The sequence below is a fragment of the Lissotriton helveticus genome, chromosome 12, assembly GCF_964261635.1.
Source record: "Lissotriton helveticus chromosome 12, aLisHel1.1, whole genome shotgun sequence".
Classification (NCBI taxonomy): Eukaryota; Metazoa; Chordata; class Amphibia; order Caudata; family Salamandridae; genus Lissotriton; species Lissotriton helveticus.
The window spans coordinates 213,472,714-213,487,799 of record NC_136073.1 but is presented as its reverse complement, the minus strand read 5'-3'; the positions used below and the strand labels follow the sequence as shown (position 1 = coordinate 213,487,799).

At 42.3% G+C, this 15,086-nt stretch overlaps 1 protein-coding gene across 1 annotated transcript in view; it reads left to right on the top strand.

The window, feature by feature from the left end:
- Positions 1-15,086, top strand: part of ATP2C2 (ATPase secretory pathway Ca2+ transporting 2) — a 371,780-nt gene that overhangs the window by 316,751 nt on the left and 39,943 nt on the right. Inside the window, exons 19-21 of the mRNA XM_078670787.1 lie at positions 4,104-4,201; positions 4,303-4,353; positions 5,543-5,709. Coding sequence (XP_078526913.1) covers positions 4,104-4,201; positions 4,303-4,353; positions 5,543-5,709 — 316 coding nt within the window. The remainder of the gene's footprint in view (positions 1-4,103; positions 4,202-4,302; positions 4,354-5,542; positions 5,710-15,086) is intronic.

Here is a 15,086-nt window from a genome sequence, read left to right as displayed (position 1 = left end):
GGTCACTCAACTCAACCCTACTCAAAACACAACACTGGCTGACTTCCCTACATCTCAAGCTAAACTCCTTCAAAACAGATTTCCTCCTTATTGCGCCACCTAAACAGACTCCCGTCATTGTTGAATACATAAAACACTAAACGACTCTCAACTGAACTCCACACATCATTGACTCTGCAAAGGCTCTTGGAATATACTTGTTTAAGACCTTGAGTATGCAGGAGCACATCAACTGAGCCACCAAAGGATCTAACTTCCACATGCGTATTCTAAGAAAGATAAAACCCTTCCTTCCCCTTGGACAACTTCAGGTTTGCTGTTCAAGCGCTAGTAATTTCCAGTTTGGAGTACGGTAGTTTTCCAGTTTGGAGTACGGTAGCGCAACACTCTGTGGGCTTCCCAGCTACAAGCTGGCACTGCTCAGGGCATCCCTGAATCCGGTTGCAAGGCTTATCACGGGATCCAGAAAAAATAACCACATTGCACCGAACCTTAAATCATTAAACTGGCAGCCTTTTGAGGCTAGGATTCATATTAAAATTGCTTCAATGACACACAAGGCCTTTCACTGTAACACCCCTTTGTACATTGCTCAAAAACTGGATCTCCATGGTGAAAGCATATATTCTAGGAGTTCTAGAACCCTGCTGCTAAAACCTAAAAAACTTCAAAGAAAAAAAACGTGTAAACGAGCGTTCTTGGGTATTTCCCCGAGAATCAGGAACTCTTTGCCTCCGGAAATCAGACTGAATCCCTCAACTGCATCTTTCAAAAAGGAAGTGAAAGCACTACTGATGAATACTCTCTGATTTGAATGTACCGTCTCCCACTCGGTACCAATTGTTTGTTTTTTAACAAGCTGTTTTCTCTCATCCTGTACGTACTGCCTCGCCCTAAATGGTGCTGCTGCAATGTGTTTCAAACTTGATACTATGACTTATGACTGTTCTCAACATCAATATTTGTTTTTTGTTCATATATGCTCATCTATATCCTTTTTGCGATGTCGCAATACATTGTTCCTCTTGTATACACCAGTATCTTGCATAGCACTGTTGTGTTACTGACCCACTTGCCTCACCTTTTTTGTCCTTGATCATTTGTAAAGCACTCTGATACCCGCCTGGGTCATGTCCTGTCCACCCTATATAAAACTATATATAAATAAATAAATAAAGTTGCTGGTTCCATTGCATCTGTTGTAGTGAAACTGGGCCCTTTTTCATTCTTTAATGTTTTATCTTATTGCTCGCCTAATTTCTCATTCACTTGGGCCTCCGATGGATCTTGAATCGTGCGAGAGGGGTTGGACATGGGGATCCAACTCCAGTTATCCAATGAGGACCAGGAATTGGGTAACTGACCTAAAATCTCGTAATTAGAATAATGTATGTAACTCTCAGGATTAAGCTATACAAGTAAAGTATTAGCATTGCTAGACCAACACTCCTTAAGATTCAGTCTAACCAAGATTATACAAACCAATAGTTCAGTTGGAGCTATGCAGAATAATAACTTTAGTATCTGCTGTCCAGAGATCTCTTTATGATAATTCCCTCCCACATCAATAACTCAACTGGAATGCACAATTAATTATTGGAGTTAAATCATGGAGAGATCAAACAGGATGTGAGGACGGTTAGATTTATCATAAATATTAAAGGAATAAATACATCAATATCAGGAATTTAAGATCTAAAAGTGCAATTAGACAAATTGATTTTGGGTTGGTCGTTAATTACCTAACCTTAGTAAATTTCAGGACCCGACATGAACCATGACAGTTCAAAGTCATTCTCCCATGAGAGGTAAAGAATTCTGGGAATAGCACACACATCGTATGCATCAGCCAGGAGAGTCTGCAAGGAAAATCTAAGAGTAAATAGAAGCGATGTGTATCTGAGTGTCTCCAAGAGAAGAAGTAGGGCAAGAGTCTCGCTTTCCGTCACATCAATTTATAATATAATCCTGAAGGTCCAGGTGACACCCAGTGGTAAATTTGTAAAAATTAATTTTTAAAACCAAGTGCCGGGGTTCTCATCAGGACGCAGCTTGCCCCAGCCCATTTCTCCTGTTAGCGCTACCTAAAAAGTAAAAATACAACAGCTAACTATGAAAGTGGGGAGAGGATGTGGTGTAAAGGCCAGAACCGCCAATTTCGGACCTGGGTAACTAGGTTCAAGTCTTGGTGTCGGCTCAACATCCTGTGAATGTGGCCAAGTTACTTAATCTCCCTGTAAATGAATGTGTCCTTAACTGGTGCTCCTGTAAAGCATTGGTGTTGATGATTAAGTGCTGGTGATGAGCATCAGAAAAAAATGGCTCAAATTTAGCACTGGTGACACCTCCTGAGTCACCTCATCTGGTCAGATCACTCAATCCATCGGTCAGTTCGTATAGGGTGATCTTCATGCAGCATAAAGAAGACACATATTAAAGCCAAAAGGTGGTGTAAGTTGTCGAACCATTCAGTGTGTATAACTTTCAAACAATAGTCCTTTTGCAAAAGTACCTGGTTGAGTTCAAGAGGACAGTTTCCCATGGCAGATGTGCACAAAGTAACAACATTGTTGCAAGAAGTCCTAGAACGCAAATATGAACTCTACCTATGAGACATAGCTTCACTTCACATTGCAAGTTTGTGAAACCTATCCATGAGAAAAGCACCAAGCAAAGAAAGGAAAATGCATGCCTACATTGAATTCAGTTCATGAAATACAGAATCTAAAATAATGGTAATATACATTTCATTTCTAACCTTTTGGCCTTATAAATGTATTCTAATTTATTTGCACTCATAAAGCATTTTAGTTTTGTTGTAAATAGCACTTGTAACTATGACATATTACTGCTTTTAAAAGTACCAACATATACAATTATTTAAAAACTTAAATGAATATCATTTCTAGTGATTCATATTAGTACATGTATGGAGTTATACCCTAGAGGTTTTAGAGCATTTGGTTTTTATATAAACGTGCAGCACCATTTTCTCCTTGTCACTTTCAGTACACACTTTTCACACATGCAGTAATGAAATTCTGAATGAAACCTTTCAATATTACACATACATATCTCTAAATCATGTTAGATTTCTTTAAATCCTTCACACCCATAATTCTTATGATACGAATGGTTATAAATCATATAACCTCTAAATACATCACATTTACCTCTGTGATACACATTGAATTAGCAACCTAAACAGGTTAAACTACGCACCTATTTTACTTAATGCATATGTTTCCATCTATCCTACAATTTCTGCATGCTTTTAAGATGGAGTAATTAAGTATTCTCCTGATTTTTCTCTCCTGATTCTTCAACGTATAGTTAGCACAGATGGTGCACGTGTCATTTTTCTCTCAAATGTCTAATCATCGGGTTTATGTGTCGGTTAAAAAGCTCAGCACTTTGTCTGCTCCATCACATCCTTTGCTAGTTCAGTTGCTCCTTGTACGTTCAGGCATGTCCTTTGGTAGTTGTTGTTCATTCTTTGATAGTATGGCATATTTGTGGCTAGGTCTGATGAGTCCTTAGATGGCTCTGATGAATCATTTGCTCATTTGGCACATTATTTGCTAGTTCCTCTTATTCTTTTAGTGTTCATGGCACATTCGTTGCTAGTTTTACCGAGTCTGTTGCTAGTTAAGCTGATTACTTTGTTAGATCTGGTACATTCTTTGATGGCTCTGCTGAGTCCGTTGCTAGTGCCTCTGCATCCTCTGCTACTTTAGGCACATTCGTTGCTAGCTCAGACACATTTATTTTAATTATTTTGAGTTCTTTGCAAGTCCTGCTGTGTCCTTTGCTAGTTTTGGCATATTCCTTGCTAGTTGTGATCAGTACTTGCTAGTTTTGCATGGCATTTTGTGAGTTCCTAACCCTCCTTTACTTAGTCGGGCATGTTCCAAGCTAGGTCTGGCATATCCTTTGATGGATCTGGGATGCCTTTCTGATGAGATTGCACATCTTTTGGTACTAAAGGTACATCCTTGCTAGGACTTGTATGCTATTTGCTGATTCACAGTGTATCTATTTGTAAGAGCTATTGTGCATATTTGGTAGCAAAATAAGGTGTTTCTAATGATTTGTCTTTGCAGGAAGAAACATTGGTCTCTCTAATGGAAAGCTTAAAGCCATGTCTGGAGAGGAGCTGGATAGACTAGAAGATGTTGACTTGCCCTCCATCGTGAAGCAGGTGTCGATATTGCAATCAGTGTTTTTCCTTCGATTTCTTTTGTATTTTTCTTAACTCCGCTGGATTTGATTATTTATTGTTTTATTTTGTTTTCTGTTCAGGTATCAGTGTTCTACAGAACAAGTCCTAAGCATAAACTCAAGATAATAAAGGTAACTACCTTCACATGAGTAATAAACTAAGAAATATTAAACAGAGCTAATTCAGAGCGTATAGTTAAGTGAGCAAACATCAAAAGCGGAGAGATGTAGAGACCCTAAAAAAACATGTACTAGTAAAATAGAGACAATACAGAACTGGTTGGAACTAACTTGTATAGAAAGAAATTATCCAATAAGCTAGAGCCTATAAAAGATCAATTGAACTTGGGAAGTGTGTTTGGGCTGTCAGACATGCCTTCCCCTTAATTTTTAGAGGCTGTACCTTATCTGAAAGCCTTCAGTCTTATCCTGAAGGCAAGATTCTGTTACAAGAATGGAAGCCAATGCCACAAGTGAGCATCCCCACAAAATGTGCCACCACGAATATTGTCCCACATGAGAACGAACCCCAGCCACAAATCGATAACCACATTCCATGCTGGAATGTTCTATACTGATTGCAGTAGTTGATTTGAAGTGTACTCCTGAAGTACTCCCATCGAATCGGATTCAATCTGCTCCAAAAACAGTAAATTCCATTCATTCTCAAATTAGTTAACATTGTCCCCAAAGTGTTGCCGGAGATGATGAGAGGATAGAAGAGTACAGAACAGCGGCAAGAAGTAGATTGCGGAGTGAAATATGTGATATACTGATAACGGCTGCTATGGGTTTTGCAACTCTCATAATGCAAACATGCAAGGGGAGTGATGTGGCACCAAGACCAAAACTGAGCATTCTTGTTCTACCTTTCTCCCTCTCTTCATGTGAAGAGTTTGCCAGAACCACCCAACTGACTCCTGAACCCTGTATTCTTCCCAGTAGCATACCAGCCCACTTTATCCAAAATTAGTCATTTTATCAATGGCCCATGACCCCTGTCTCAGTTGTAATACTAATGCTATTGTCAGGGTGGTTACAAATTGTCCAGAATGAGACTTGGGCACATATGTAGGGAGCGGTCAGACGCCACATTGGAAGATAAATGTATAGGATCCTGTTTGTAAATAAAGGTTTGCGGTACCTCTCTCCCCCTACACACCAGCTCAAGGACCTTACAAGACCTTGGAATCCGAAGTAGCCATGCTCGATGAGTGTTGTTCTTATGACAGTCAGAAGTCGTCCACCCTGTCTATTGTAAATATTTCGAAAATGGCATCTTCTGGCACGGTTTTCATCTGTCCTCTTTTCTCTACCACAGGCCTTGCAGCACAATGGAGCTATTGTTGGAATGACCGGTGATGGGGTAAACGATGCTGTGGCCCTTAAATCTGCAGACATCGGTGTTGCAATGGGTAAAACAGGAACTGATGTCAGTAAGGAGGCTGCTGATATGATATTAGTGGATGATGACTTCACAACTATAATGTGAGTGCAATTTAGAACCTTTCAGATAACATTAAGGGTAGAACAGACTTGTGATAACTGACATTAGAAGGGTTTTCTATGATACTGATTTTACGGAGCTGAGATCTGATGCTTTATTACCATAAGTCACAATTTATTTTTTATAGATAGGCTGAATTTCTTTTTTCACCAACGTGACTCCATGAAGTAAACAATTTTCCCTTCGTGAAGATGATTTTTTTTTTTACCTGTTTTATCGTAATGCAAAAATTCTCTGACGAAAAAGCAACTTTTTTGATGGATACATCTAACTGGAGTTTCCTCACATTTTGGATTATCCAGGTGCTAGACAGGATTTGTAACTTTGCATAGCAATTTCTACCACATGGTGATAAATAGCAGCTTAGGGCACCACATAGATTGCACACTGCCTCCAGAAGTGATGACTGAAAGTCATATATAGGTGCCACACCTGTGAGCTGGCATCAGTTTGTTTTCTCGACCGCTTTTGGCAAAGATCCAGAGTTCAACCCCCAATTTCTTTTTCTTTTTTTACAGGCAGTGCACTAGGGGTAGAAGCCCCCCCACCCCCCAAAAAAAAAGACCACAGACTTCAAATCATTCTGCAAGGCAGGGAGCAGAAGTCACACACAGTCTATCTATGGTATCCACGTCCTGCAACAAATGCTCCCTTTTGCACTCAAAGGCTATTGGGGAGCAGCAGACTAAATTGTATTTCACTAAACACAAAACACGGAGACAGTTGTGCTCTAGACAGAGGACTGGCTCCAGCTCCAAGTTATGGTTTCAGTCTCACTCCTGGTTATTTATTTATTTTAATGTTTTATAGAGCGCGAACTTGACCCGTGAGGGTATCTGAGCGCTTTACACGGTAAACAAACAAACAAACCGTCTCAAGTACAGAAATATACAAAGTTTGGCGCGAGGTAGGGTTGTTAAGAGCATAGAGACAAAAGGAGACACAAATGTAATGTTACGGTTATAATTAGGATCGGTAAAAACAGAAGCCCCACATTTTCTTGTCGGGTGAGTTGGTGATCTGAGGAAGAAGCAATAGATTTAGATTCGTCAGGCACACTGTGGTGGATGAGAGCAGGCCTTAGGCCCACATGCATCAACAATGCCATTTGCGATTCCTTATTAGCAAAAAATAAGGATTCGCTAATAAGGAATAGCAAAAGGCTATGCATGAAGAAATCGCTAAAAAAATGGCGATTTCTAAATATTCCTTAATTGCGACTCGCAAATTGCGAGTCGCAATTAAGGAATACCTCCCCATTCATTCCTACGGGCCTAGAGGCCCATAGGAATGAATGGGAAGATATTCTCAATTTACGATTTGCAATTAGCGAATCGCAAATTGAGAATGCAATTTCAAGGGTGCAGGGGTGTCCAAAGGACACCCTGTTGCACCCCTGAAATTAATCTGTGCACATATGTTGCGCACACACATGCCCTTAGGGCATGTGTGTGCGCAACATGAAACTTTGAAAAATGCACAAAAGTGAATTTTTCAAAGTTTTAGCAAATTACCATGAAGTTGAACTTCATGGTAATTTGCTCCCCCTATTTGCGAAATCGCAGATTTTTTAACTTTCATGCATTGCATTTAAGGAATCGCAAAATGCAATTCCTTAAATGCAATCGCAATTTGAGAACTCGCAATTAATTGCTAATTCTCAAATTGAGAGGGCCTTGACCCTTCATACATCCCAAAAGCAAATTTTGCGATCGCAAACGGACGATTTTTGTGAATCGCACCGTTTGCCATCGCAAAAGGCTTTGATGCATGCGCCCCTTAGACCAGGAATTTACCAATGAGGAAAGTTTTGGCCTCCTTTTTGAAACGTGGTAGAGAGGGGATTTTTCTGATGTCAGGTGGGAAAGAGTTCCAAATTCTTGGTGCTGCTCTGGAGAACGCCCTATTGTAGTTTTTTTTTTCTGAAAATGGGAAGGTTGAAGCAGGAGGTTTCTAGCAGACCGGAAGTTCCTGCTTCTTCCAGATATCACAAGTTTCTGAGCCAGATAGGCAGGGGAGTTTGTGTATAGGGCCTTGTGTGTAATGCATGCCAGTTTCAGCTGTATTCAGTGCCCGAGAGTAGTCTGGCGGCCGCATTGAGGCAGGCTTTTAGAGGTGCCAAGGAGATCTTGGGTAATCCTGTGAGGGTGGAACATCCATATTCCAATCTCGAGATGACTAGTGCTTGGACTGCAATTTTTAAGTCCGGAGCATTGATGAAAGGTTTCAGCTTCCACAGGTAACTCAGGTGGAATCTGGCTGATTTAGCCATTGAGTTAATGTGGTCTCGCATGTTCAAGTTACAGTCGAGGAATATGCCCAAAGATTTAGCAGAGTCCACAATGGTCGGCGGGCAGTTTAAGGCTGTGATGGCTTTGATCCACATCTGAATCTCCTGGTTGGCTTTTGAAGGGGAGATCAGGAGAAATCCAGTTTTCTTTGCATTGAGTTTCAGTTGGTTAGCGGCTAGCCATTGGACAGTTAGTTTCAAGGTCTCGTTCAGGGCAAGGATCTCCTCGAGTGATGCAATATTGATGTATATTTGGGTGTCATCCGCGTACATGGAGTAGGAGATGTTGGCAGTACGAAGAACTTCAGTAAGTGGATCTAAGTAAAGATTAAAGAGGGTGGGTGACTGGGTTGAACCTTGGAGAACTCCAACTGTGACCGGGCTGGGAGCTGATAAGTTGCCGTTAACGAGGAATCTCTGAGATCGGTTATGGAGGAAGGACCTAAACCATTCTTGGACAATGCCATCTAGACCCATCCTGAGTTTAAGGCGTTCCGGTAGTTTTTCATGGTTGACCGTATCGAATGCGGAGGATAGATCTAAGAGGATTAGAAGGCAGGTTTTGCCTTGGTTAAGGGCTTGGAGAGCGTCGTCCATGATGTGGAGCATATTAGTTTCCGTCCTGTGCCCCGGTCTGAATCCAGATTGAAAGTCATCAAGTAGGTTGAAGTTGTTGATGTGCTGACTTAGTTGCTGTTGGACACACTTCTCTAACACTTTGGCTAACAGAGGGATATTGGAGATAGGTCTGAAATTGTGGGGGGAGGTAGGATCCAACGATGTTTTTTTTTTTAAATAGGGAGGACTCGGCCGGCTTTCAAGGGATCCGGGATCGATCCCTGCTGGAGAGACGTGTTGATTATTGTAGTCCAGCAAGTAACAATGGCTTGGGAGGCAGCGGCGAGGCAGTTGGATGGTAGCGGGTCATTGAAGTGGTTATTTGGATTTAAGGTAGAGAGGATTTTAGAGATGGAGTCTGGATTTTAGAGATGAGTCTGGTTCCCGTCCCTTTCCAAGTCATCATCCTAGGGTACGTTGAAGACTATGGGCGCGATTTCGATCTCGGCAGATAGGTTACTCCGTCACAACAGTGATGGAAACCCATCCACTGAAATATAAATCCCATAGGAGATAATGGGATTTATATTTTGGCAGACGGGATATCCTTTACTGTTGTGGTGGAGTAAACCGTCCTCTGAGAACAAAATCAGGCCTTAAGTCAAAAGACAAACGTGTCCACAAACACAAGTAGGCTGAGCGGGGCTTGTCTCTATCCCTTCACTCCTCCTTCAGGAAGAAGTCATGCCATTTCCACTGAAAGGACCTAACTTTGCTCCCTTCATCCAACTATCTTTCTGAGCCTGGTCCCAGTACTCCCTAAGTTCCCCAGGATGTTTTCCGCCTTGCAGCCGATTGTGGCCTTCAGAGTGGCATTGTTCAAAATGTTCAGGAAGATTCCAGCTCTGCCTGAGCCCTACCAGTGTAGGCTCATGCCTCAAGTTTTGGGTGAAAAGCATTGTCATTTTTTAACTGCCTTGTCTTAATTCCAGTGGGGCCTACTCCAGATCTGAATGAAATGAAATGAAAAGAAGATTTATAAAGCACGGTAGCTGCCCTGAGGCGTCCTAGCGCTAGAAAAAAAGAAGTGCTTTCTGGTGAGGCTGCTAGCATCGGGAGTTTAGAAAGATTTCTTAAAGCGGAGGGTTTTTAACTGTTTACGAAATAAAAGAAGATTGGGGTCAGATCTCAGGTGAAGGGGGAGAGAATTCCACAATTTAGCCACGTTATAAGAAAATGACCGGCCTCCACATCTTGATCTCTTAATTGGGGGGACTGTGGCAAGGAAGGCATGGGCAGAGCGAAGACGTTTGGTAGGATGATAAGGAGTAATCAAGCAATGGTTAATGGCCGGGCCCGTTTTCCAAAATGCTTGATGGGAGATGCAAAGAGTTTTGAAGCAAAGTACGGGCAGCACAGTTTTGTATTATCTGGAGTTTTCGTAAGGTATATCTTACCTATTGCCAGTTTCAGATCTGGAGCTAATGTGGGTCCACACCAGGCTCATGTCTCCTTATGAGATTACCATGGTAAGCCCCCAACTTTCAATGAAACCCAGCCTCTCCATCGATGCCAGTGCTATCATTGGCTGGAAGCTATGTTCAGATTGATTCTCACAATGTTCAAGGACTTAAACATTTTCCACATGTCGAGGATGACGGCAAGAAGGCGGATAATTTGCTCCCCCTCATTAAAATCATGGTGGCCTATATTTTATTCTACATAATTCTAGTAACCAAATACTTCCCCTGAGATATAGTGGGGCTACCCATCGGGGCCACCATAGAGAAGAGTGCCTCATTTGCAGAAATGTTGGATTCATAGCTAGTTATTTTTTAATACTAAAGCTTTCTGCTCAGATCCTTTGCTACCCTTTGATGAGGCTTTAACAGAGACATCGATGGCTACCTGGTGTAAACTGTTAGTGGCAAGACATCATAGGCCCGACACTGCAAACCTGGCATTTGTGACCCAGCACCCAAATCCAGGAGCTTAGTAGATCATGCCTACACCAGCAAAGTAAATCCCAATGCATTCCTTTCTGCACATTCAGGAAAATCCTTTTGGCTGTTAGGTCCCTGAACACTGTCTGCCTACTCACATTCGTTGGGGATATGGCTTGCTAGATCTTGCTGACCATTCCTGATGAATTCTGAAATGCATTTCCCAAGACAGACAGGATGCAGCCAAATAGGTTTTTGGTGCTGTTCTTGACATGACAGACTCTCTGGGTCATGTCATGGTGACCAGTGCATTGATCAGGTCTCATTCCTGGATAACCACCACATGATTTTCCAAGAAGTGCAAGTATCCCTTATGGGTATGCTGTTTAACTGCTCCAGGCTATTTGCTGAAAAGGCAGTCTCTATGCTGAGGAGTTTCAAGTACAGCTGTGCTACAGTCTGATCTTTAAGATTGTCAGAACAATAACTCAAGACAATACTAAAACTTAGACGTTTAAATACATTACTTTGGAAGAACTATTTTAAGATGTTGACATTATTGCCTTGGATTCAGGGTATCGGATGGTGGGTTTGGGTTTGCAGGATGCATGCTTTAATGTACCTGTCTTGCAGTCACACAGGTGCTTCCTTCGGTTTGTGGTGGATTCACAACACTTCCAGTTTACCATACTACCTTTGGCCTCACCTCAGCCCCTCCAGTGTTTACAAAGGTGATAATGGTGGTTGCAACCCATCTTCGCAGGTGAGGAATACTTGTATTCCTGTACATAGATGACTGGCTGCTTAAAGAAGGTTCACCGCAATCAGTTGCAGACCACCTGGACAGCTTTCACCCATATATAATTCTGGGTTTTCCTATCAACATGACAAAATCTCAACCCAGAGTTGATTCAGAGGATTCGCTCTATAGGGGCCATCCTTCATAGTGGTGCTCAAAGCATTTCAACCCCAGCAGTGAATCTGGATGACTATGGTTATGACCCTAATTATTACAACTCAGTTCTGGCTTATGCTGCAGACATTTATTAAGACTTCATAGCCTCATTACCTTGAGTATTCTGCTGTCCCAGTGCTGGAACCTCAGCACTGGATCTTCATTTTGGACAACATCCATATTTCAGAAGAGGCATCCCAGGGACCTGAAGTGGCGGCTGTCATACACTAATCTGACCTGTGGCAAACCGTTCTTCCAACCCACCCAGAGCTCACAGTAGTGAAAAATCAGTCAACTTTTGGCTACAGCAGTCATCCATGAGAGGTCGAGATCAACGGAGAAGAAGCACCACATCAACCTTCTTCAGCTTCATGCCATTCAGCTCTGATGGCATTTCCTACTTCCTTTACATCAAAGGGAATGCCAGTATATGTCTTGGTGAACAACACCCTCACCATGTGGTAATGCAAGAAGCATGGCAGTGTTGGGTCGCGGGCCCTGCTCCATGAGGCACTGTGACGCTGGACATCAAAGCTAATTCTTTGCGAACAGTTTGGCAGGCTTGCTGAATGCCAGGACAGACAAACTCAGTAGGGATCCTCTGGCAGACCATAACTGGTATCTTCCTTCTGAGAAGGTTCAAGGCATCTTTAACTTGCACTGCATGACTTGGCTGGATCTTTTCACCACTGCCAACAACATAGTTTCATGATTACTTCATTGCTGGAGTTTCCACCAAAAAGCGAGTAAACCTTGTCAACTTGTGCCACATGTTCTAAAGAAGATCAGGAAACACGGCTCAGATCATCCGGGCATCATCGGCATGGGCAGGACAGTGCGGTACTCTGATTTACTGAGCCTGACCATTTGCCTTCTGTCTTCGCAACAGAGCCTGGTCCTGCACTTAAAACATCCACAACCTACACCTCCGTGAATGGAGATTAAGTGACACAATTGAGCAGGCATTATATGTCTCCAGATGTAGTGGATGATATTCTTGAGGCTAGGTGCCTGTTTATCAAATATATTTCTGCTTGTAAATGGGCAAGGTTTGTGGTCTAGTGTGAGGATTGTCAAGTTGCTCCTCTTCAGTATATGTTGTCTGATGTTTTATCTCTGGACCAGCAAGGCATTTTGTGGACACGGTTTCAGACTTTCTATGTATGCCTGACTAACTGTTGTTAATTAGGTTACCAGTTTTGATGCATTAATTAAAGTGTTCCCCCCCATTTCCTTTATCATGCCCCAAATGGTCCTTAATTTGGTCCTCCTATTCCTTGATGCGCATGTCCTTTGAGTCTATGCCTAGTTGCTCTCTGCAGTAGTTGATCATTAAAATGGCATTCCTCATTGCAATTACTTCTGAGTGCTGTCGCTGACCTACGAGTGCTCTCTGTGCAACATCCCTATACCGCCTTCTTCCAGGACAAGCTAATGCTATGGACTTGTACTTCCTTTTCACTGAAGGTGGTCTCATCCTTCAACCTGGGAAAGTCCACCTCACTCTTCTCAGGAGCAGAGGCTTCTCCTGTTGGATCCAAAATTGCTCTTACCTTCTACAATGAGCACATGAAATGAAATAGCTTTTTATTGCCGTCAGGGCAAAGAATGGAAAGGAGGTTCAGAAGCAAATCTTGTCTAGGTGGATTGTCCTATGCATAAAAACATGCTGTGCTCTTGCCAAAAAGGAGCCTCCAGAGGGCCTTTGGGCTCATTCCACCAGAGCAAAGGTCTCCAATACGGCACTTATGTGGGGAGTTCCAGTGTTGGCCATCTGCCAGGTTTCAGTACACACCTACATAAGGCATTAACTGTGTTAACCGTCAAGCTTACTTGGAAGGGGGGCTTATTCTGCTCTATCCTGAAGGACGTCTTGGCATAAGTCCTCTCCTGAGACTCTCCACCTTTTGGTAGGTAATGCTGTGGTATCTAGTCTAACGGTCTGTGGTTAGAAATATCTATCAGAAGTACAAGTTACTAACCATTGGTAACACTGTTTCTGGTGGATAGTATATCACATCGCAGATTCCTCACCACCTTCCCGGCTCCTCATTCTGTAGAGTGGACTTTAAGGGTTCTAAAAGGTCCCAAGTTAGATGTTGCACACTGTCACATTTTCAAGCTGTCACGACTAATCAGCGTCTTAGAGTGCAGAAGAGTTCCGAAAAAACTGGCATCAAGACACGGGGGGCAGTGCCTATTTATGGCTCATAGTCCTATTTTCAGATGCAGCGTTAGGCCGCCACAGAGCCTGATGGTGCTACCTATTGGCTCGCTGAAGCAATTGCTATAAAAAAAGAGTCCCAGATACAGCATGGCACTTTGGGGCGTTCAGAAGGTGATGTATCTGCAGATGGTGTGATAGATCTTTATAGAATAAAACGTAGTCCTCAAAATGTTAACTTTTCTCTAGTAGAAACATTTTTTGCTCATTTTTTTTACCTGAATTGGAAACCTTCATATATACAAAGCTGTGAGCTGTATTCCCAAGCTACATACAGAAACAAAGGTCAACAGAGGTGGGTCGACTAACACTTTGTCACACCATCACATCTTAATCAATTGATCATAATCAATCGATTAATAAGGCTCTCTAGACCAGATTACAAGTAAGCACTGTCACTTATTTCTCAATCAGGCCTCTGAAAATAGTGATGCACAACAGGAATAGTTGTGTCTCTAATGCTATATGGTATCCTTCTCAGTCGAAGTCCTCCAGCAAACACAAGCCCAGTCTAGTACCTTGCTAGGAAAACTACATTAAGGCAGTCAGTAATAGGTTGTCCAGGAGACCTACCTACCATCAAAAATCCTGTGCCAACCAGAATGATTCACATTTTAAGATGAAAGGCCATCAAATACTTTGTACATTTACAAATAATACGCTGCCCATTACTGCACCAAGAATATATTGCGAGTGGGGTTGCTTCATCAGGATTTAAGTGCCTGTGTAAAGATTGTAAAGCAATAATTTGTATTTAAAAGCACCCATTAGCAATAAAGTACCACAAGAAACAAACCCGTCAAGAAGGCGGTGTTCATCAAATAAATTGACATTGGGAGTTCTCCAATTTGGAATACTGTGAAGAAAGTGAATGCTCCCTCGTGGAATTCAGTACTCTGGAGAAAAAGTGTGCTAGGAGACATAATTCTCCTTGGACTAATACAGGCATCAAGAATATAGTGCCAGGAAAAATAATGATTTCAGAAGTGCACTGCCCAGGAGAAAGAATGTTTCCAAAGTATAGCATCCTTGGATTGCTGGCATCCGAAGATGGGACATGACAGAGTCATTCCTGGTTTGGTTGTTTCATGTTTGTGCATAACTTTGGTGTTCATGCAGTGGTGTTTGACAGCTGTGTTTGGCGACGCTGCTGGGTCTTTAAAATGATGCAGTGGTGGCTCTTCCGCTAAGGTGGAGGAGTGTTGCCGCACTGCTTTTCAGCAGTGTAAAAAAGGAAATGATAAAATGATAATAACACAATGTTATTATCATTTTGTTTTCCCCTGCTGAAGCAGTTTGGCTGGGCAGGACTGCTCTGCGCACAGAGCAGGGGAAGGAGTCGTGGGCACTCTGTAAGTGCGCATGATGTTTGGCCGGCAGTCTTGGGT